The 18,514-nt window shown below is 39.1% G+C and overlaps 1 protein-coding gene across 7 annotated transcripts in view; it reads left to right on the top strand.

The window, feature by feature from the left end:
• Nucleotides 1-18,514, top strand: part of dmd (dystrophin) — a 416,019-nt gene that overhangs the window by 312,802 nt on the left and 84,703 nt on the right. For 5 of the 7 annotated variants that reach the window (XM_028571814.1, XM_028571815.1, XM_028571816.1 and 2 more), the window contains 2 exons: nucleotides 9,538-9,601; nucleotides 13,248-13,311. In XM_028571814.1, coding sequence (XP_028427615.1) covers nucleotides 9,538-9,601; nucleotides 13,248-13,311 — 128 coding nt within the window. Of the gene's footprint in view, nucleotides 1-3,757; nucleotides 3,825-9,537; nucleotides 9,602-13,247; nucleotides 13,312-18,514 lie in introns of those variants that run through there. The other 2 variants (XM_028571819.1, XM_028571820.1) reach the window with 2 other exon arrangements.

The following is an 18,514-nucleotide window of genomic DNA, read 5'->3' on the forward strand; positions in this document are numbered from 1 at the left end:
CAAAAGGACCTACCAAATCAAAAGAATTTTGATACGTTAAAATATGCAGAAATTACGAACACAAACACAAACTCAAACTTTAGCATATCTCGACCAAAGTAAAAGCTATCAACGCAAAACTTGAGATTTATTTTTCTCCGAGGCACTTTACCGTATGTGGCAAAGATCGGCCATTAGGGGGCACTAAAATCAACATAGACCCGTTTTGGCCTTTACGTCAATGAATTGGGAAATTTGCAATTACAATTTTCTACAGCACTTGTAGGTCATGCGCTGCAATATTCACTGACGTTTGCCCCGCGCTGTCGCGCTTTGGGTTCCGCCTTAGCGAGCTCCGTGGGTCGTTGGGGTCGACTCACACCGGCAAGGTTTGGACTAGGCCTAATCTCTAGTTTGTTTTACAACCAAAACATTTCTGTTTTTTTTTTGTTTTTTTTTAAATACAAATTAATTACGGATTATCCAATGATACCCCGACCAGGTTATCTTACACACAAAAAATCGTATGTGTACCTGTTAGCATACGTGTGTTTGTGTTACTTTGTGGGAAAGCTGTAATAAAGACAAAACACACACACACACAACATAGACACACACACCATAAGTTGGTGATCAGAGGCAGCATAAAGTGTGCCACCATCAGTTTCAATAAACCCAGTGGCAGCCATGCTGGAAGTGATTATTACAGGGGGTGACAGATGGAGCCAATCAGCTGCCAGAGAGACCAAATAATGCAGTGGCGTCCTGGGCCGAGATGGGTGCAGTGGTGACACCACAGTGACGAGAGACCAGACGGCCAGTCTCTCTGACCAGATGCTTGCACACACACACACACACACACACAAACACACAAACATCCACACACCTTTGTCTTGTAGTGAAGGTAAGAACATGTAGTTGATGTAGACAGATAGTGGGAGAGTGGTGTATTATACATATTTTCAGTTCACAGATATTTGTCATGACCAGTGATTCTAATGCAATAACTCGATGGATTCGCTAGCAGGGACAAAGTAAAAACATTAAAAACATTGTCTCAAGTTCAACTTTGATGAACCTTGTCTGGTGAATTTGTGCTGTTGATCAATTAATTTGACAGTGCTTAGCCTACCTTTTGAGACCATAATGGGGGAAGCTATCATATCTTATTTCAATCAGGAGAGACTTAATTTAAAAGTAAAATACATTTATTGACATGGTGAACAATAAAATTAGTACTGTTAAAAGTCAAGACCTCACCGCAATGTCATCCCATTTTAGTGGGTATCCCCCCGATAGATGCAGACACTGGTGGTAGTAAAGGGATAAAGGGAAATGCCTGAATATCTACTGTAAATGGATGTGATGTGGAGCAGGGCTTCTGATGATTGAAGGAACTGGATACTAGATGCAATGTGACCTGAAGGTGAATGGGGTAGAGGAGGGCTGCATCAATTTTGCACTGAAATGACAACTGGCAGCAGCAGAGAGAATGGTTTAAAAGTTTGACAGCACTGATAATCAAATAATTTGGCTTACAAAGAATGTGGCAAAAACCTGGTTGGTTTAACTGAAGGAGTGAACGCCCATAGTCACCTGAGAGACAGAGAGAAAGAATGAATGAATGAGAAGCATAGAAGTATTCCTGAACTTTCACTAAGCTTCATTAGCTGTGTTCCACCATTTATTTTTAGTTAACCTCCTCTGTCAGAGTATAAACTGCTCCGCAAAAGAGTGTTGGGTTTTAGACGGTTATGAGACAGGAGTTAATGGTGTAAAAAACATTTTTGAAAAAACTGTGGTCCGGGCGTGGTCTTTCTGTGTGGAGTTTGCATCTTCTCCCCATGTTTGCTTGGGTTTCCTCTGGGTGCTCCAGTTTTCTCCCACCATAGTCTGGATCAACGACAGTTAGCTTCCAGTATAATCACCAGTGCCGCTGGATGTTCCGGAGATGTGTGTTGCCATTATCTAACTCCGTTTTCTTCGGACAACAGCAACAAACTTCAACCTAGCAAGCTACTTGGTGAAAATGTCAAGTTTTGAAAAGAATTTGGATCTTAGCTCCACCTAGACGATTGTGATTGGTTTAGAGAAATGCAAACAACCCAGAGCGTTTTATTTCTCCTATCCTGGAATGTATTTGTGGAGGAGACAGACCTTAATCCACAGTTGTGGTGGCAAATTTTATTTTAACCATTATTGATTAATGATTTTAACCATTTGCTTAAAGATTGTTTTAAACCTCCATAAAATGCTGTTCCTTCCTCTTAGACTCTTAAAGACCAGAGAGGGACAGCTGTAGCCATGAACTCTCAGCCTAGTAGTTTTATTTTTAAGAAACTCTAGCTTCTCATTTTGTTTAACTTTTTAGCAGACAAAGTCGAGAAGGCCACAAACCATGTCTCCTTCTGCCTCCTGAGATAAACTGTTGTTTAGGCTAATATCGAGAACAGAGAGCAGAGGGGAAGGTGAGGATGGTTTGACTTTTCATGATGTCCTCTTTTCAACTATGGCCAGGCTAAAAGATAAAGTTAGAGCGGTGGCTTAACAGAGGTTTTGACTATATGATGTTGTGATGTTTAGATTTTAGTTTAGAAATGCTCATTCAGTTGTACTGCGAGTACCTGTGAATCTGTATTCTCATATTTTGCAAAATATAATAAATTTAGATTTTGGTTTAATTCTCAAACAGTCTTTATTCGTTTTCATTTTTATCATTGATATTTACTAAACTCTGCTGCTTCAAGAAAAATTCCACCACACAGTGCTGTGGAGATTGGTCTGGCAATGTGAGACTACTCCCACCATAAAGATTTGAATGGGTTAACCCTCCTTGAGCTACCCAGGTCGCAAAGTGGGTTGGATCAGGGTAGGACAAGGATGGATTTAAATGTGAATTTATGTGATTGTTTTGAAATGACAGTGGGGCTGCACACTTTGAAAAAACAAAAGCATTCATTTTGTTGATATTTTATAGTCTTTTCGCCGATATTTCCCTCCACTTTCTTTGTGTTAAAATTTTAAACTCTGGTGGAATGAGGATTATGGTTAACTGCTCCTCAGATCTCGGCATGGTAAATTGAGACAGATAGCTAGACTATCTGTCCAATCTGAGTTTTCTCTCGCACGACTAAAACAACTTTTGAACGTACACGTTCCACTAAAACCAATTCCTTCCCAAGGCTATTTTGCAGCGGCTACGTGCGGAGCTTAGCGCCGCCCATGACGATTGTGTTTGGTTTAAAGAAATGCCAATGAACCAAAGCACGTCTTTCTCCCATCCCAGAATGCTGTGTGGACTAGCCAGACCCTCCTCCACACGCTGTGGTCCAAAACGAGACTAGGTGGTGCTCAATGTTGGATTTTACATATAACTACCTGTTTTCTACCAATATATTGATACAAATATCAACATATAATGCTGTAAATACAAATGTGAAAAAAGTGGGTGAATAAATCCAATCACCCAAGTGAAAGATTTAAGTTTGTGACCGATGGATAGCATCTTGGTGGCAGGGATTTAAATTTTTAACTGAAAATGTCTGGGTGCACGTGGTTCATTGTGAGCAGGATGTTTGCCCAGGAATTTTGGCATCCCTTTTAATGGCAGGGTATAGCAATCTGTGTGTGTGTGTGTGTGTGTGTGTGTGTGTGTGTGTGTGTGTGCACATTAAGAAAAATTTAGTTGGTACACAGTATTCTGTTGTGCATAAAAGGTTGAAGCTGATTGGTTGGCTTGGGGACAATTTTGACAGATTCGTCCTCAACAATCCTGTTCTCAGGTTACCATGGATACAGGAAAAGGCAGCTCAGGCAGAAATGGATTGGGTGAGGTGGACTTAAAGGTAATTTCATTGTTTGGTTTTATGTCACATCAAAGCCCCCCCACCCAAAAAAAGGACTGGTAATCACTGTCATGTCTTTATCTTCATCTGTTCATCTCATGCCATGAATCACACACACACGTACACTCCCATGACAATGTCTAATCAGTGGCCTTCTTTATTTGGGTTGTGGATAAAAGGCTCGATGGTTAGTCAGCCAATCTGTCAAATCAGACTGGGTAATGAGCCATCTCAGTCCCTCAGCCTCAAGACTTCTATCCAAGAAAGTTGAGATTGCCTTTAAGCTTCCAATGATTCACTTTTTTACTTCCTGGAACAGAAATATGTCGCTAATCAGTGTTTACCAAAGCTCTGCATGCCGACCAGAGCTTCACGTGTTGCCTGGGAACACTGGACCATTGAACATTATGTCAGGAAGCATTAGTGATTATAGACATTCATTGGCTTCTCCAAGGATGGTCAGGATGCTTCTAGCTGTCAAGTGTTAATACTGGACTGAAATCATGCCTGCATCAGCTGTCTTTTTTTTTTTTTAATATATATATATATATATATATACTGTATATACATAAACAGTACAGGCCAAAAGTTTGGACACACCTTCTCATTCAATGCGTTTTCTTTATTTTCATGACTATTTACATTGTAGATTCTCACTGAAGGCATCAAAACTATGAATGAACACATATGTACTTAAAAAAAAAGTGTGAAATAACTGAAAACATGTCTTATATTATAGATTCCTCAAAGTAGCCACCCTTTGCTTTTTTGATAGCGCTGCAAACCCTTGGTGTTCTCTCAATGAGCTTCTTGAGGTAGTCACCTGAAATGGTTTTCACTTCACAGGTGTGCCTTGTCAGTGTTAATTAGTGGAATTTTTTCCCTTATTAATGGGGTTGGGACCATCAGTTGCGTTGTGCAGAAGTCAGGTTGATACACAGCCGATAGCCCTATTGGACAACTGTTAGAATTCATAATATGGCAAGAACCAATCAGCTAAGTAAAGAGAAACGAGTGGCCATCATTACTTTAACAAATGAAGGTCAGTCAGTCCGGAAAATTGCGGAAACTTTGAATGTGTCCCCAAGTGCAGTCGTAAAAACCATCAAGCGCTACAACGAAACTGGCTCACATGAGGACCGCCCCAGGAAAGGAAGACCAAGAGTCACCTCTGCTGCGGAGGATCAGTTCATCCGAGTCACCAGCCTCAGAAATCGCAAGTTAACAGCAGCTCAGGTTAGAGACCAGATGAATGCCACACAGAGTTCTAGCAGCAGACACATCTCTAGAACAACTGTTAAGAGGAGACTGCGCGAATCAGGCCTTCATGGTCAAGTAGCTGCTAGGAAACCACTGCTAAGGAGAGGCAACAAGCAGAAGAGATTTGTTTGGGCCGAGAAACACAAGGAATGGACATTAGACCAGTGGAAATCTTTGCTTTGGTCTGATGAGTCCAAATTTGAGATCTTTGGTTCCAACCGCCGTGTCTGTGTGCGACGCAGAAAAGGTGAACGGATGGATTCTACATGCCTGGTTCCCACCGTGAAGCATGGAGGAGGAGGTGTGATGGTGTGGGACCTTTGCTGGTGACACTGTTGGGGATTTATTCGAAATTGAAGGCATACTGAACCAGCATGGCTACCACAGCATGACATGCCATCCCATCCGGTTTGCGTTTAGTTGGACCATCATTTATTTTTCAACAGGACAATGACCCCAAACACACCTCCAGGCTGTGTAAGGGCTATTTGACCAAGAAGGAGAGTGATGGAGTGCTGCGTCAGATGACCTGGCCTCCACAGTCACCGTACCTGAACCCAATCGAGATTTGGGGTGAGCTGGACCGCAGAGTGAAGGCAAAAGGGCCAACAATTGCTAAGCATCTCTGGGAACTCCTTCAAGACTTTTGGAAAATAATTTCAGGTGACTACCTCTTGAAGCTCATCAAGAGAATGCCAAGAGTGTGCAAAGCAGTAATCAGAGCAAAGGGTGGCTACTTTGAAGAAACTAGAATATAAGACATGTTTTCAGTTATTTCACACCTTTTTGTTAAGTACATAATTCCACACGTGTTCATTCATAGTTTTAATGCTTTCAGTGAGTCATGAAAATTAAGGAAACGCATTGAATGAAAAAGTGTGTCCAAACATTTGGCCTGTACTGTATATATATATAGTGGATCTGATCTAGCTACTATGCACTGCTGCACTTACTGGAAATATCTCTCAGTAATCATAGTTACTTTGGGGTCACAGCACATTATTTTGACCAACGGTGGGAACTTTGGTCGCATGCTTTGACTGTTGTGAAGAAGAGGATAGACATTTCACCGACGTGTGTACCAAGCACTTTCTGCAACTAACCAGACAGTGGGACATTGAACATTAAGTCAGCACACTGACCACTGATAGTGCACGCAACATGATTGAGTGAGGTACTCAGGAAGGCCAGACAGATATCTGTGGATGCCTCACACCCACTAAACTCTGAGTTTGAGTTGTTCCTGTCTGGCCGTCCATTCAGGGTCCCGAGAGTGAGCCGGAATATTTATAAGAGGTCCTTCGTTCCCCATGCCGTAGAGGCACTGAATGCAAAATGACTGCACTATAAAAGACAAGGTATTTTTAAATATGTTCTGTTGTAGGCTGTATCCTACCTCCTCTCCACCTGCTGTTGTTTCTGCCCATTGCACAATTGTTGTTTTATGTTTAATGGTTTGTAGTATTAGTGTGCTGTATGCTAAATGTTTAATAACATCCAATGTCATGGTTGTGTTTTAATGTTTTGGAGAAGCCAAAGACAAATTTCCACCAAAGTGGACAATAAAGTCTTATCTATCTATCTATCTATCTATCTATCTATCTATCTATGATTGCAGGCCAGGCAACTCCTGTTCGAGCATATGCCTTTTGTCGCACATACAGTAGCCTCCACAGAGACATCACAGTTTCTCCCAGACTTAATTGTTGTTTTTTTAGTAGAAGGGGATGTATTTGTGAGCCTTAAAAATAACCGACCGCGTTTTTTTTGTGTTCGGGAACACACTGTAAAAAAATGCGGTCGGTTGTGCGGGTTGTGAGGAGATGTTTGTTGTATATGACAAAAAATGTTGTAGCCTAAAAAGCGCGTCACATCACTTAGAGCTCCTTTAATTTGTGTTTGTTGCTGTAAAGCATGAGATCCATTGTTCTGTGTTGAACTACTTTAAAAAATGGGATGTTTAGTTAACATTTTGTTAGTATTACCAAGTCATGTTACATTCAGGTAAATATGCTATCTGTTGTTGCTTGATGGGCTTGAGTTTGCATATTATGCTTTCAGCATATTTTTGAACATACAGTACTTTTTAGGTTATTTAGTTATAGGTACAGTATTTGGCATTGTTTTGGATGTTCCGATATTAATAAAATCATTTGCATAAAGCTAGCATATTTGTCCACTCCAATGTTAATAAGAGCATTAAAAACTTGCTAAATATTCCTTCTAAAGTACAATTAGAATATATAAAAAATGTACAATTAATTTGCAATTAATTGCAAGTTAACTGTGGACAGTCATTCGATTAATTGCAATTACATATTTTAATTTATTGACTGCCCTAATATGCACTACATATGCATGAAAAAGCATGAATTCACTCATGTAGTACTTCATGAACTATCAGTAATGTACAAGGATTAATAGTATCTCATGAATGACTTAATGCAGGAACAATATGTTGATTAATGCATCAATTAAGGTATTTGTATCATCATGATTTCTGATTTATTAATGATGTTCAGGACTTCTTCAAAAAACTGACCAGTGAAGAATTGTAGTGTTGTAATCACGATTAACTAAACATTACTTCTCCATAACTTTATCACGTTTGTGGTATTTCAGTCATCATGATTTCTGATTTATTAATGATGTTCATGTCTTCTTCATAGGTAAATCTCTAATTGAAGTGCCAGGCTTTAAGATTTATTTATTTTTAATTAGGACAATGCACATTAATCAACATTTCTGTAACTGCACCAGTTTTAGCCAGTAGGCTAATTTTCAACTGTAGTCCTAGTTGCATACATGTCTTTATGGTGGAAACCATACCGGAATCCGGAGCACCCGGAGGAAACCCACGCAAGCACATGCAAACCCTGGGATGACCTGGGTTTGAACCCAGAACCTTCTTGCTGTGAGGCAGAAGTGCCAGAAGTGTATTGTAGTGTTGTAATCATGATTAACTAAACACTACTTCCTCATTACTTCATCATGTTTGTGGCCCTTCAAATAAAGTGCTGACCTGGTCCATCTTTAAAATTGATTAATAAGATATGATTTAACAATGTTAAAGACCAGGTCAGCACTTTATTTGAAGGGCCACAAACGTGATAAAGTTATGAAGAAGTAATGTTTAGTTAACTGGTCAGTCCTGAACATCATTAATAAATCAGAAATCATGATGATTCAAATACCTTAATTTATGTATTAATTAACGTATTGTTCCTGCATTAAGTCATGCATGAGATACTATTAATCCTTGTACATTACTGATAGTTCATGAAGTACTAATTCATGCTTTTTCATGCATGAAGTCATACATGAATTCATGATAATTCATGTACCATTATTATAAAGTGTTGCTATATATATATATATATATATGTGTGTGTGTGTGTGTGTGTGTGTGTATATATATATATATTCACACACACATTTATATATGTGTGTGTGTGGCTGTAGGTGTGTATGTATATTTATATTTCTCACTATGCATATACATTTACTACATTCCTGTTTACATTCAGTTTATTAATTTTCAATTACTGTCTACCACAAATTTATATTATATTTAATTATTTTATATTTTATCGATATATTTCATCCTTATATTTTAACTTGCATTATTTTATGTCTTAGATTCTCATTTTGTTTTTGTTTTTTACTTGTGTGAAACTTAAATCATTTCACACCAACATGAACGACATGTGCCCATCATTCTTGTGGATGTGATTTCTTGCATTTGTTAGGAGACCAATTAATTTACCTCAGCTGATGGAAATAGACCCCAATCTATATTCAGTGGAATGGACTGCATTTATATAGCACTTTTATCCAGAGCAGTTTCCATTTGTGCACCCCTTAAACCCCTAACTTGTATGAATTACCTTTTGTTGTTTTTAGATATCTGTTAAACATATTTTGTTCGTGTGTGAGGTTTGTTAACATCGCCCAGACTTAATCATCTTTATCGTAGGCATTGATTTTTATTATGACGTCACTTATTCTCCTTCACACCTGTGTGAATATAGATGTGCAAATATGACTTTCCCAGTATTTTGATACTACAAAAACAATCTTGTTTTCTACTTGACCTCTTGTTTGTTTTAGGTTAAAGATAGGATTTTAATGCCGGCCTCTGAGAGCCAGGAGACAAGTGTGTGCAACCCCCTTGGATTAGCCCCACCTCACTGTGTGTACCTACAGAGCCGCGCTGATTGGCACAATTATCTCAACCCCATCTAGATAGACAGCTCATTCAGAGCTGAAGGAGACGCACAGGAGCCTGTATCCTCTCTAATTCCTTCACTACAAATTCAATTATCTCTTCCATGCTTGTCTTTGTCCCCCTCGCCTTCCTCTCCCTCCATCTGCCCATTCTTGTACTTCTACTTACTGCTGTTTCTTGAAGTATGTAATGGTTTCATCTAAATTGATTTCTTCTCTCCGTCAGATCTCCATCAATGAACATCTAAAACAGCTGACAGACGCTCACAGGGACTTTGGCCTTCTGCATGGTGAGTAAAGTACACTCACACATAAATGTGCACACATACCTACGTGCATACAGACAGACTGTTGACGGTTAACAAGATACTCAGGTTGTGTGTGTGTGTAAGAACGAGTTATAAATGTGTTAGACAAAATTAGTCTCCCACCTACTGGCAGCATGATTCAGTGGCACTCAGTAAGTGACGTGTTAGCAACAGATGTGATACAGTGACACATCGCTTTACTGTCAACAGGTCACTGAATAGCTGAATAAGTGAAGAGGGAAAGAGTATATGAATCCTATAAGACTCCTTCTCATCTGCTGCTACTTCAGTCTATGATGGTGTATTGATCTGTTTATGCAGCGTGTTTATTTTAGTTTTAGTTAGTTATTTAGTAAGTTTTCAATATGACCTTGTGCTTAACCCAATATAACAAAGGCTCTCATCTGTATCACAGTCACATGTAGGTTTAAGTCCCTTATTGATTGTTGTATTAAATCAGGGGTGTCAAACTCAATTTCGCTAAGGGCCACACTGGAAAAAGAGAATCACTCCAAGGGCCGGACATGGAGAGTTTATTGAAATGCTTTTATTTAAAGGAACACGGCGACTTATTGGGACTTTAGCTTATTCACCGTAACCCTCAGAGTAAGACAAGTCGATACATACCCTTCTCATCTCCGTGCGTGCTGTAACGCTGTCTGACGGCTCCAGCATTAGCTTAGCCTAGCACAGATCCTGCAGGTGAATGGTTCCAGTAATCCTACTGCTCCAAATTGTGAAAAAATTGACAAAATAATGCCAACATGTTCCTATTTACATGTTGTGATTTCACAGCGTGTACACAAAACAACGTAACATGAGACACAGCCATCTTCTAACCGTAAACAAGCCGGGAACTATATTCTCAGACAGGCTTGCTGCGAGCATATCACTCCGCCAAAGTACTATATTCTTCCGCCTAAGAATATAGTTCCTGGTTTGTTTAGGGATAGAAGGTGGCTGTGTCTCATGTTACTTTGTTTTTTGTACACGCTGTAACTCTACAAATCACAACATGTAAATAGGCACATGTTGGGGTTATTTTGTCACTTATTCGGAGCAGTAGGATTGCTGGAACCATTCACCTGCAAGTTCTGTGCTGGCATGATGCCGCTGGAGCCGTCAGACAGCCTTACAGCACGCACAGAGATGAGAAGGGTATGTATCGACTTATCTAACTCTGGGGGTTACGGTGAATAAGCTAAATTCCCAATAAGTCGGTGTGTTCCTTTAATCGAAAAAGTCAAATATCTTTGACTGTCTTATTGCATGTGTCATATAGTCTTCTCACTTATAGTTTGGTCAACATAGTCCTAAAGAAGTCAGGAAAAAGTTCCTCAGCCATCATAGGAAAAAAAGCACTCAAAAACGTCGGAAAAAGCGAGAAAAACGTTGGAAAAAGAGACAAAAACTAGGCGGGCCAAAATGTTTTGTGAACGTAAATTGATATGCCGGATCATAATCTGCGAGGGGCCGGATTTGGCCCGCGGGCCTTGAGTTTGACACATGTGCATTAAATGAAAGAGTTTGGGTTGTGTTTTTTTCATGAGCTTTTCCAAAACCAAAAATAAATAAAAACAAAGTGGAAGGAATGGATTAAACAGTGTATTTGTTGTTTATGACATAAGCCACAAGCATTAGCGGGCCCAACTAACTAGCTTGTTACTTACACTGGTATTACTTTTAGGCCTATGCGCATATCATTAGCAAACAACATACATACAGGTTAAGTTAGAAAATGTAGGATAGCACACATTTTGTGTTATTAGTTTACTGTACACTTCAGCAACCATAGATAGCATTACTGCCAAACACATCAGCTAGTCCTCATCCTACAAGCCTTTTCTGGTGTGAAAGTGAAACAGTGTTCATCTTCTTTATTTCCATGGCTTCTACATGGATCATCATTGTGACTTAGTTAGCTTTATTGTCAGTATGTCATGTTAGCATGCTCATTTAGCTGTCATGTAGTCTTCAAGTGCATATTTAAGACATTTTACTAGATTCTTATTTTAAAAGGGATAGCCAGAGACAGAGATCCAACTCCTGGTTAGCTAGAGCTGATAAAACCTGCTAGCCACAGTTGTGTGTCACCTAACAAACATGGCAAGAAATGAGAAGTCTGTTTTTGTCTAGCTCTGTGTAAAACCGAGGACATATTGTTTTAGTTTTTTTTTAAATTACTACGAATTTTGAGTGATATGTGTCATCGGTATTATCGTACACTATGTGCTGTGTTTGAATGAAAAGCTTGAAGGTGTAGCAACAGTAGTTCATTTTGACCATTCGCTAAGCAGGGCATGGTGAAGACTATTGGTGGTCACAGTTAGGATGTTATTTGCTGGCACTCAGTTTTTCAGCCAACTGTCAAGTTAATTTCAATTCAATTTTAATGTCAAGTGATTTTTGAGTCACTTCTTAACGGTCCTTTACTTAACATCTATTTTCAAGGGAGCAGAGATATCATTTTTCCAACAACAGCATCTTTAATAGACAAGAATGCCACACACAAAAAATAACGTAAAGCAGCCATAAGCAACAGCTATCACTGTTTCTCTTGTACTTACTGTTGTTATCACTATTACTTTCTCTAGCCAAATATGCTGCATTTACAAATGTAGGACAGGGGTAATGTAGAAATGCAGAGCTAGACTTAGCATTCAAGAGGAGGGTTACACAAATAGTTGTTATTAACATTAAACATTGTGGATTTATTTAACAATTATAAGCATGTTTTTGTTCATTTATGGATGTCCACCTGGAGCCACTCATCAAACTGCTAGCTGCTTTTTCTCATCAATTCTCTTTAGTTTAATTACAGCTCATCTGCAGAGTAATTAAAAGACCACAGATAACAAAAGATCACAACATCACACATACGCTCATGGCGGTGATTAAAATGTATGAACCACAGGGAGGCTTGTAAGAAAAAGAAAAGAAAAGTACGAAACTAAAAGTGAAATTACCATTCAGATACAAAAAATAGGGTTAAATAGTAATGATATATTCAGTAAGATGGTGAAAAAGATGGCACAAATTTAATGATACCAAGGGACAAAACATAGATTGTTTTGAACATAGGAATTTACATCCCTTTAGGTAAAAAAAAAAATTGGGGATGAGACACTATTCACAGTGTCACATTTGTTCATATATCAATTTTCCATCTAGCTTAATAATGGAGAGAAAGAGATAGTGATGGGTTAATAATAAAAACAGCAGTGATGATGTTGTGAGAACAGTTGTCCCACAACATTGTTTTTAACTGCAGCAAACTTTACCCTTTGGGGCACAATAGCGCTTATACGGGTATGGATTCTGTGTTGACAATTCCCAGAAAGCACAGTCTACTTTAATGGTTGGTGTGCCAACACTTGTGGGCATAATAAGTAAGATAATTAGCAATATTTCTTGTTTTCCTGCTGTTTTTCATTATTGTGCATATTACTTTTAAGAAAACTTTTCATTACACGTGATGTTTTAGTAACTGCTGCATACATATTTCCTGGATGGGCATGCTTTTGTTAGACCTAAAGGATGTTGATCCTGCAGTAAAATGTGTGTGTGAAAAGTTTAATAGCTGCAGGCCGTTTGAATAATTGTTGTGACCCTTGTTTCTCTGTCTCAGCAGGATCTGTAGAGAGCCCCTTTGAGCAAGGCATCTCCCCAAACAACGTGCCCTACTACATAAAGTAAGTACTGACCTCTGAGCAGTGGCCAGCATTTCTCTTCACAGCTATTAATGTAATAGTTCTGACCTAATCAGTTTGTACTAGTCCTAATGATGTTGACAGATGCTCAACACTGACTAATGGTCTGGTTAAATGTTGTGGAAGGAGCACAAATTTCTAACTTGAGTGTACTAACCTTTTAACAAACTAAATTGACAAGAGAAATATAAATGCAATATTACAACCATCTTTTCAAAATATTTTTTAGCAAAAACAATTTAACTGTCACAAATAGGTTCAAGCTTGGACCCAAATGCAGAAAGGCGAGAAGGGAGCAGCAGTTAGTATGAATGTTTTAAGGGACTGGTCGTTATTTATTTAAGGGGCCACTGGAGGAGTTTGGGACCTTTAGTCAAAATAGACCTGACCCTCCCTTCATCAGCAATACATTTTGGATGACCCTCCAACATGATTGGGAGAAAAAGGATGACCCTCCCCAACAATTTATTGTACTGATTTGGCTTGGCAAAGCTGTACAGATATCCATTGTTTTTTTAACAGCCATGACATAGGTGGCTAAATGGCTGCATTGTCATCTGACGCATCACACTCCTCTGTTATGGTGTGGTGGCCATTTCAGTAGGTTTACTCACTAACATAGTTGTGGAAACACAATAAGCATGGAAATTAAATGCATACTTCTTGCGTTACTTCAAATACTAAGTTACTCATCTAGTAAACTAGTATTCACCTGAAATAAAACAATAAAACATTGAGACCACAAAGCACACTGCGGAAAACAGCTTGCTATGGACTTGTCAATAGGCTTCCTCAGTCATTGTATATTTTAGCATAATACGTAAAGCTGCCAAAGGTGAACATTATCCAAAACTCCATTTCTCAGACAAGCGTCAATTTGGGAGCTTGCATGCTACCACTCCTTCCTTCTCAAATCCCTTGAAAAGGCTGTCGTTTTCACAATTTCACAAATAATCACCAGGACCGAAAGGATATATCTCCCGTCTCATGCCTTTCCGGCTGCCGGCTGGTGTTATCCGCGGTGCGAGTTTCGGCATTTCAAAATAAAAGCTTGCGTCTGGTCAGCTATGTTTTCGTACGGTGTTTTGGATGTTTTTTAACTAAACAGTACGGCAATCATGCTAATGAATAAAATTATTTTTTCAGCAGACAACAGTTACAACATGATTGAGCTAGCAAAGCAGTTTTGTGTTTGTATGTGCGAGCGGGATTTATTCAGTTTGGGAAATCCCACGGTCTCTAAGCTACAGGTCTGGCTGACTAATAGGGAGGGACCCATCTGCTAGGTATAGGGGCCGAGACTGAGAGAGCTACATGGAGCTACGTGGATAAATATGCACCAAACAAGCCACTTTGAAATTTTGCTCTTCTCATGAATACAAAAGTTGGGAGACCCTCCCCCATAGACAAAAAAAAAATTGGATGACCCTCCCATCAACAAAGAATAAAAACACATGACCCTCCCCTGTTTTCCTCCGGTGGTCCATTATTATTTAAATACCGAACGGTTCCTAATGAAACAAAGTAAATTTACAATCCACATAAATTGAGGAATAATCCAAATGCAGGAAAAGCCAGAGAGAGATATCCAGGAACACAGAAATACAGCTTGCACAGGCAGAGATTTCTCAACAAAGGACTGACAACGAATGACTATGAATCCAACAGACACAAGCAAACTGACTAAATACACAATGGTAATGAGGGTAGACCATCCACACGCTGTGGAGCGGAGGAAGGTCTGGCTAGTCCACATAGCATTCCGGGATGGGAGAAAAACGTGCTCTGGTTTATTGGCATTTCTTTAAACCAATCACAATCGTCATGGGCAGCGCTAAGCTCCGCACGGAGCCGCTGCAAAATAGCCTCGGGAAGGAACTTGTTTTGGTGGAACGTGTACATTCAAAAGTTCTTGTGCAAGAGAAAACTCAGATTGGATAGATAGTCTAGCTAGCTGTCTCTTTAAGATTCCAACACAAAGAAAGCTGAAGGAAACGGACATCAGCGAAAAGACATGCATCCGTCGGAATTTCCTGCGGCACTGGAGCAATACCAGAAGTGGACCGTTGAGGATATAGACTAGGGCAGGGCAGACAATTACATAGGCGGGGTAACACAAGGCAGGAAGTAAAACAAGACATGACACAGGAGAAACAGAGAGACTACAAAATAAAACAGGAAACTGAAGCATGAAACATACACAATGAAGAAAGTAGGAAAACCACACAGAGAACACAGAAAAATATGGGTAAATAATTATCTGACATTATCTTAACCTATAAGTGGGTAAAAAGGTGGAATCTTTTTATTTTTTATACAAAGCAGCAAATCCTTTTTAAACCTCTTATCTCAAACTCACAAAGGCCACGTCCACACGTACCAAGGCAATGCATGCACTGAGACAAAAATGCGTTTGCCCACCTATATAAATATGGAGGAGACGATGAATAACCCTATTTCAACAAAGGGTGGCATATTCCTTTAATACATCCATCGCTGAACTAAATTTAGTATTGTTCTTAACAAATATAATCCAGCACACTCTACAAAAGTGGCTTCCAGTCTAGTTCTTCATTTAACCTTCTGTGACTTAAAGTGCCCAATGTAAAAATCCAGAGTATCTCACTCTTAGGGATCAACTTCTCAATTCCTATATATTTCAGGAAAGATGGACGGGATGATTAATTTCCATGAAATGTTAAGAAACTGGATATTTATACACCATTTAGTACGGTCTTTGTTTGAGTTCTTAAATAAGTAATGTCATTCATTTGTTAACATATCCATGTAGAAAAGACCGTAAAGGTAAAGTTAATTTGTATGTAAGTAAACAACTCCAACAAAGACAAAGAACATTAAAGTACGTGGTAGAAAAGAGATTTAACCTTTGTACCCACTGATCGGTTAAGATGAAAGACTATTATGCTACAACAAATGTTGAAAAGTTGGCTGTAAAGTTTTATGTTTTGTATATCTGGTCATTCATATTTCTGCATCCACTAGATATAAATATTGTAACTGGGGTTTTAATCATTATTTATAGTGATCTATAAGCCACATGACACCACCCTGATGAAGGCAAGTGAAAAAAAGAGTGGTTTAATGGAGAAGAGTTGGGTGACACTATTTCATTTCACACTGGTCTGCACCTCACTATGTGAGTTAACAGATTACCAAAGTAGCATTTGTAACCCTCTCACCATAGGCTCGTAATATGAAAAACATTGTATGCAGTAATCACAGTGTTACACCCTTGAACTCCATAATTGGTAAAATGTGAAAGAGTAATCTGAGTGTATAATAAATCTGTCTAGGGTAAGCTATGACTCTCGTTAGGACTTTAATAACGAGTGAGAAAGTTTTACAGTATAATGAGAAACAACACAAACTCAGTATCTCAGTTCTTTGTATTAACATTCAGTTAATACAATGATGAGGATGTAATTCACATCAATACAGAGAAATCTCAGTTTAGTTTTTAGTCTGTGTTAACCTGAGTGCACTTTTTGTTTTAGTTTGTTTTTTAAGCAAGCTTGCATAAAGTTTTGTTGGGGCGCTGAAAGTTGGAGCTCATGAAAAAAACTAATAATAAGGCCAGCAGTACCTCCCGTGTGTTCCAGACCTGTCTTAGTCGGCAGCAGCACAGCAGCAATGAGCAGCAGGAACAATACTTTCTCTCACAGCAGACCCTCCTTAGCAACACATCCGCGTCGACTTCCAAAACCTCTCTGGACCACAGTCTCCGCTCCGGTCCGGTCCGTCCGTGCAGGCGAAGAATGCGACGATTGTCTCTCCGGCCATGGCGGCGTTTTAGCTAAGCTGCTTCACAGTCCAACAAAACCACACTTGGCCCTCAGTAACAGTCCCAAACTTACTCTCGCAGCGTGTTAAGGAAAACAGTTTACTAAATATAAATTATTATAAAATTATAAAAATATAAAAATACACATTAAAACGCTAGGCTAAATGGTTTTTCTGCTTGACTCTGCTCTACACCACTGTTCTTTTTCCCTTGTTCTTCCTCTTATTTGCGTGATTACACAGACGTCAACAGGAAATCAAACTCTCACAGGTCATCTCTAAAGTAGTATCTATCCACGACAATCCACTCCCGGGATTGCTCCATTGCCGTCTGAAATTCCGTCGGATGTCACTCTTTTTAGCCGGATGTCTGTTACCTTCCATTTTGTTTGTGTTCAAATTTTAAACTTTGGTCGATTTATGAGGACTATGGTTAACTCAGATCTCAGATCTGTGCAGGGTAAATCAAGACAGATGGCTAGACAATCTATCCAATCTGAGTATTCTGTTGCACAACTACATTACATTACATGTCATTTAGCTGACACTTCTATCCAAAGCGACTTACAATTGCTATATATCAGAGGTTGCATGCCTCTGGAGCAACTAGGAGTTAAGTGTCTTGCTCAGTGACACATTGGTTGATGTATCGCAGTGGGAATCAAACCCTGATCTCCCGCACCAAGGGCATGTGTCATATCCACTGCGCCATCACCACTGACTAAAACGTGTTCCACCAAATAAAACATGTTCCAACAAAACAAGTTCCTTCCTATTTTTCAGCGGCACTGGGGCTTTTCCCGGTGCTTAGCACCTCACATGACGATTGTGATTGGTTAAAAGAAATGCCAATAAACCACAGCACTTTTTTCTCCCATCCCGGAATGCTGTGTGGACTAGCCAGACCCTCCTCCACAGCGCTGTGGAGGAGGTCTGACAAAGCGAGACTATCTCTAAAGTAAATAATAATTATTCAGCTTTTTTTTGTACTAAACAAGCCTTGAAACATCATAAAAATATTAACTGTAAATAACTGTGTGAACAGTTGTTAAATAATAATTCGTATTATTGATTTCAATAAATGTAATGCACATTGGCATAAACAAAATAAAAGATATGCATCTTATCAATAACCCACATATATAAGATGAGAGAAAATATTATTGCTCATGTTTTTGTGGTTGAGTAAAAGTTTTTCTTTAAAACCTAATATGGGTTTAAAGCTTGAGTTGGATCTTTCCCTCAGAGAAATTAAAAATTCTTTTCACATTTAGGTGTATTTTGCATACACACAAACAGAAACTCAAAACTTGCCTGGTATATTTCTCTCAAAATCCCAGAGTAATGTCCTGTCCAAAGATTCTGTTTCAGCAGGTCACATTAA

This window comes from Perca flavescens, chromosome 24 (assembly GCF_004354835.1).
Source record: "Perca flavescens isolate YP-PL-M2 chromosome 24, PFLA_1.0, whole genome shotgun sequence".
Classification (NCBI taxonomy): Eukaryota; Metazoa; Chordata; class Actinopteri; order Perciformes; family Percidae; genus Perca; species Perca flavescens.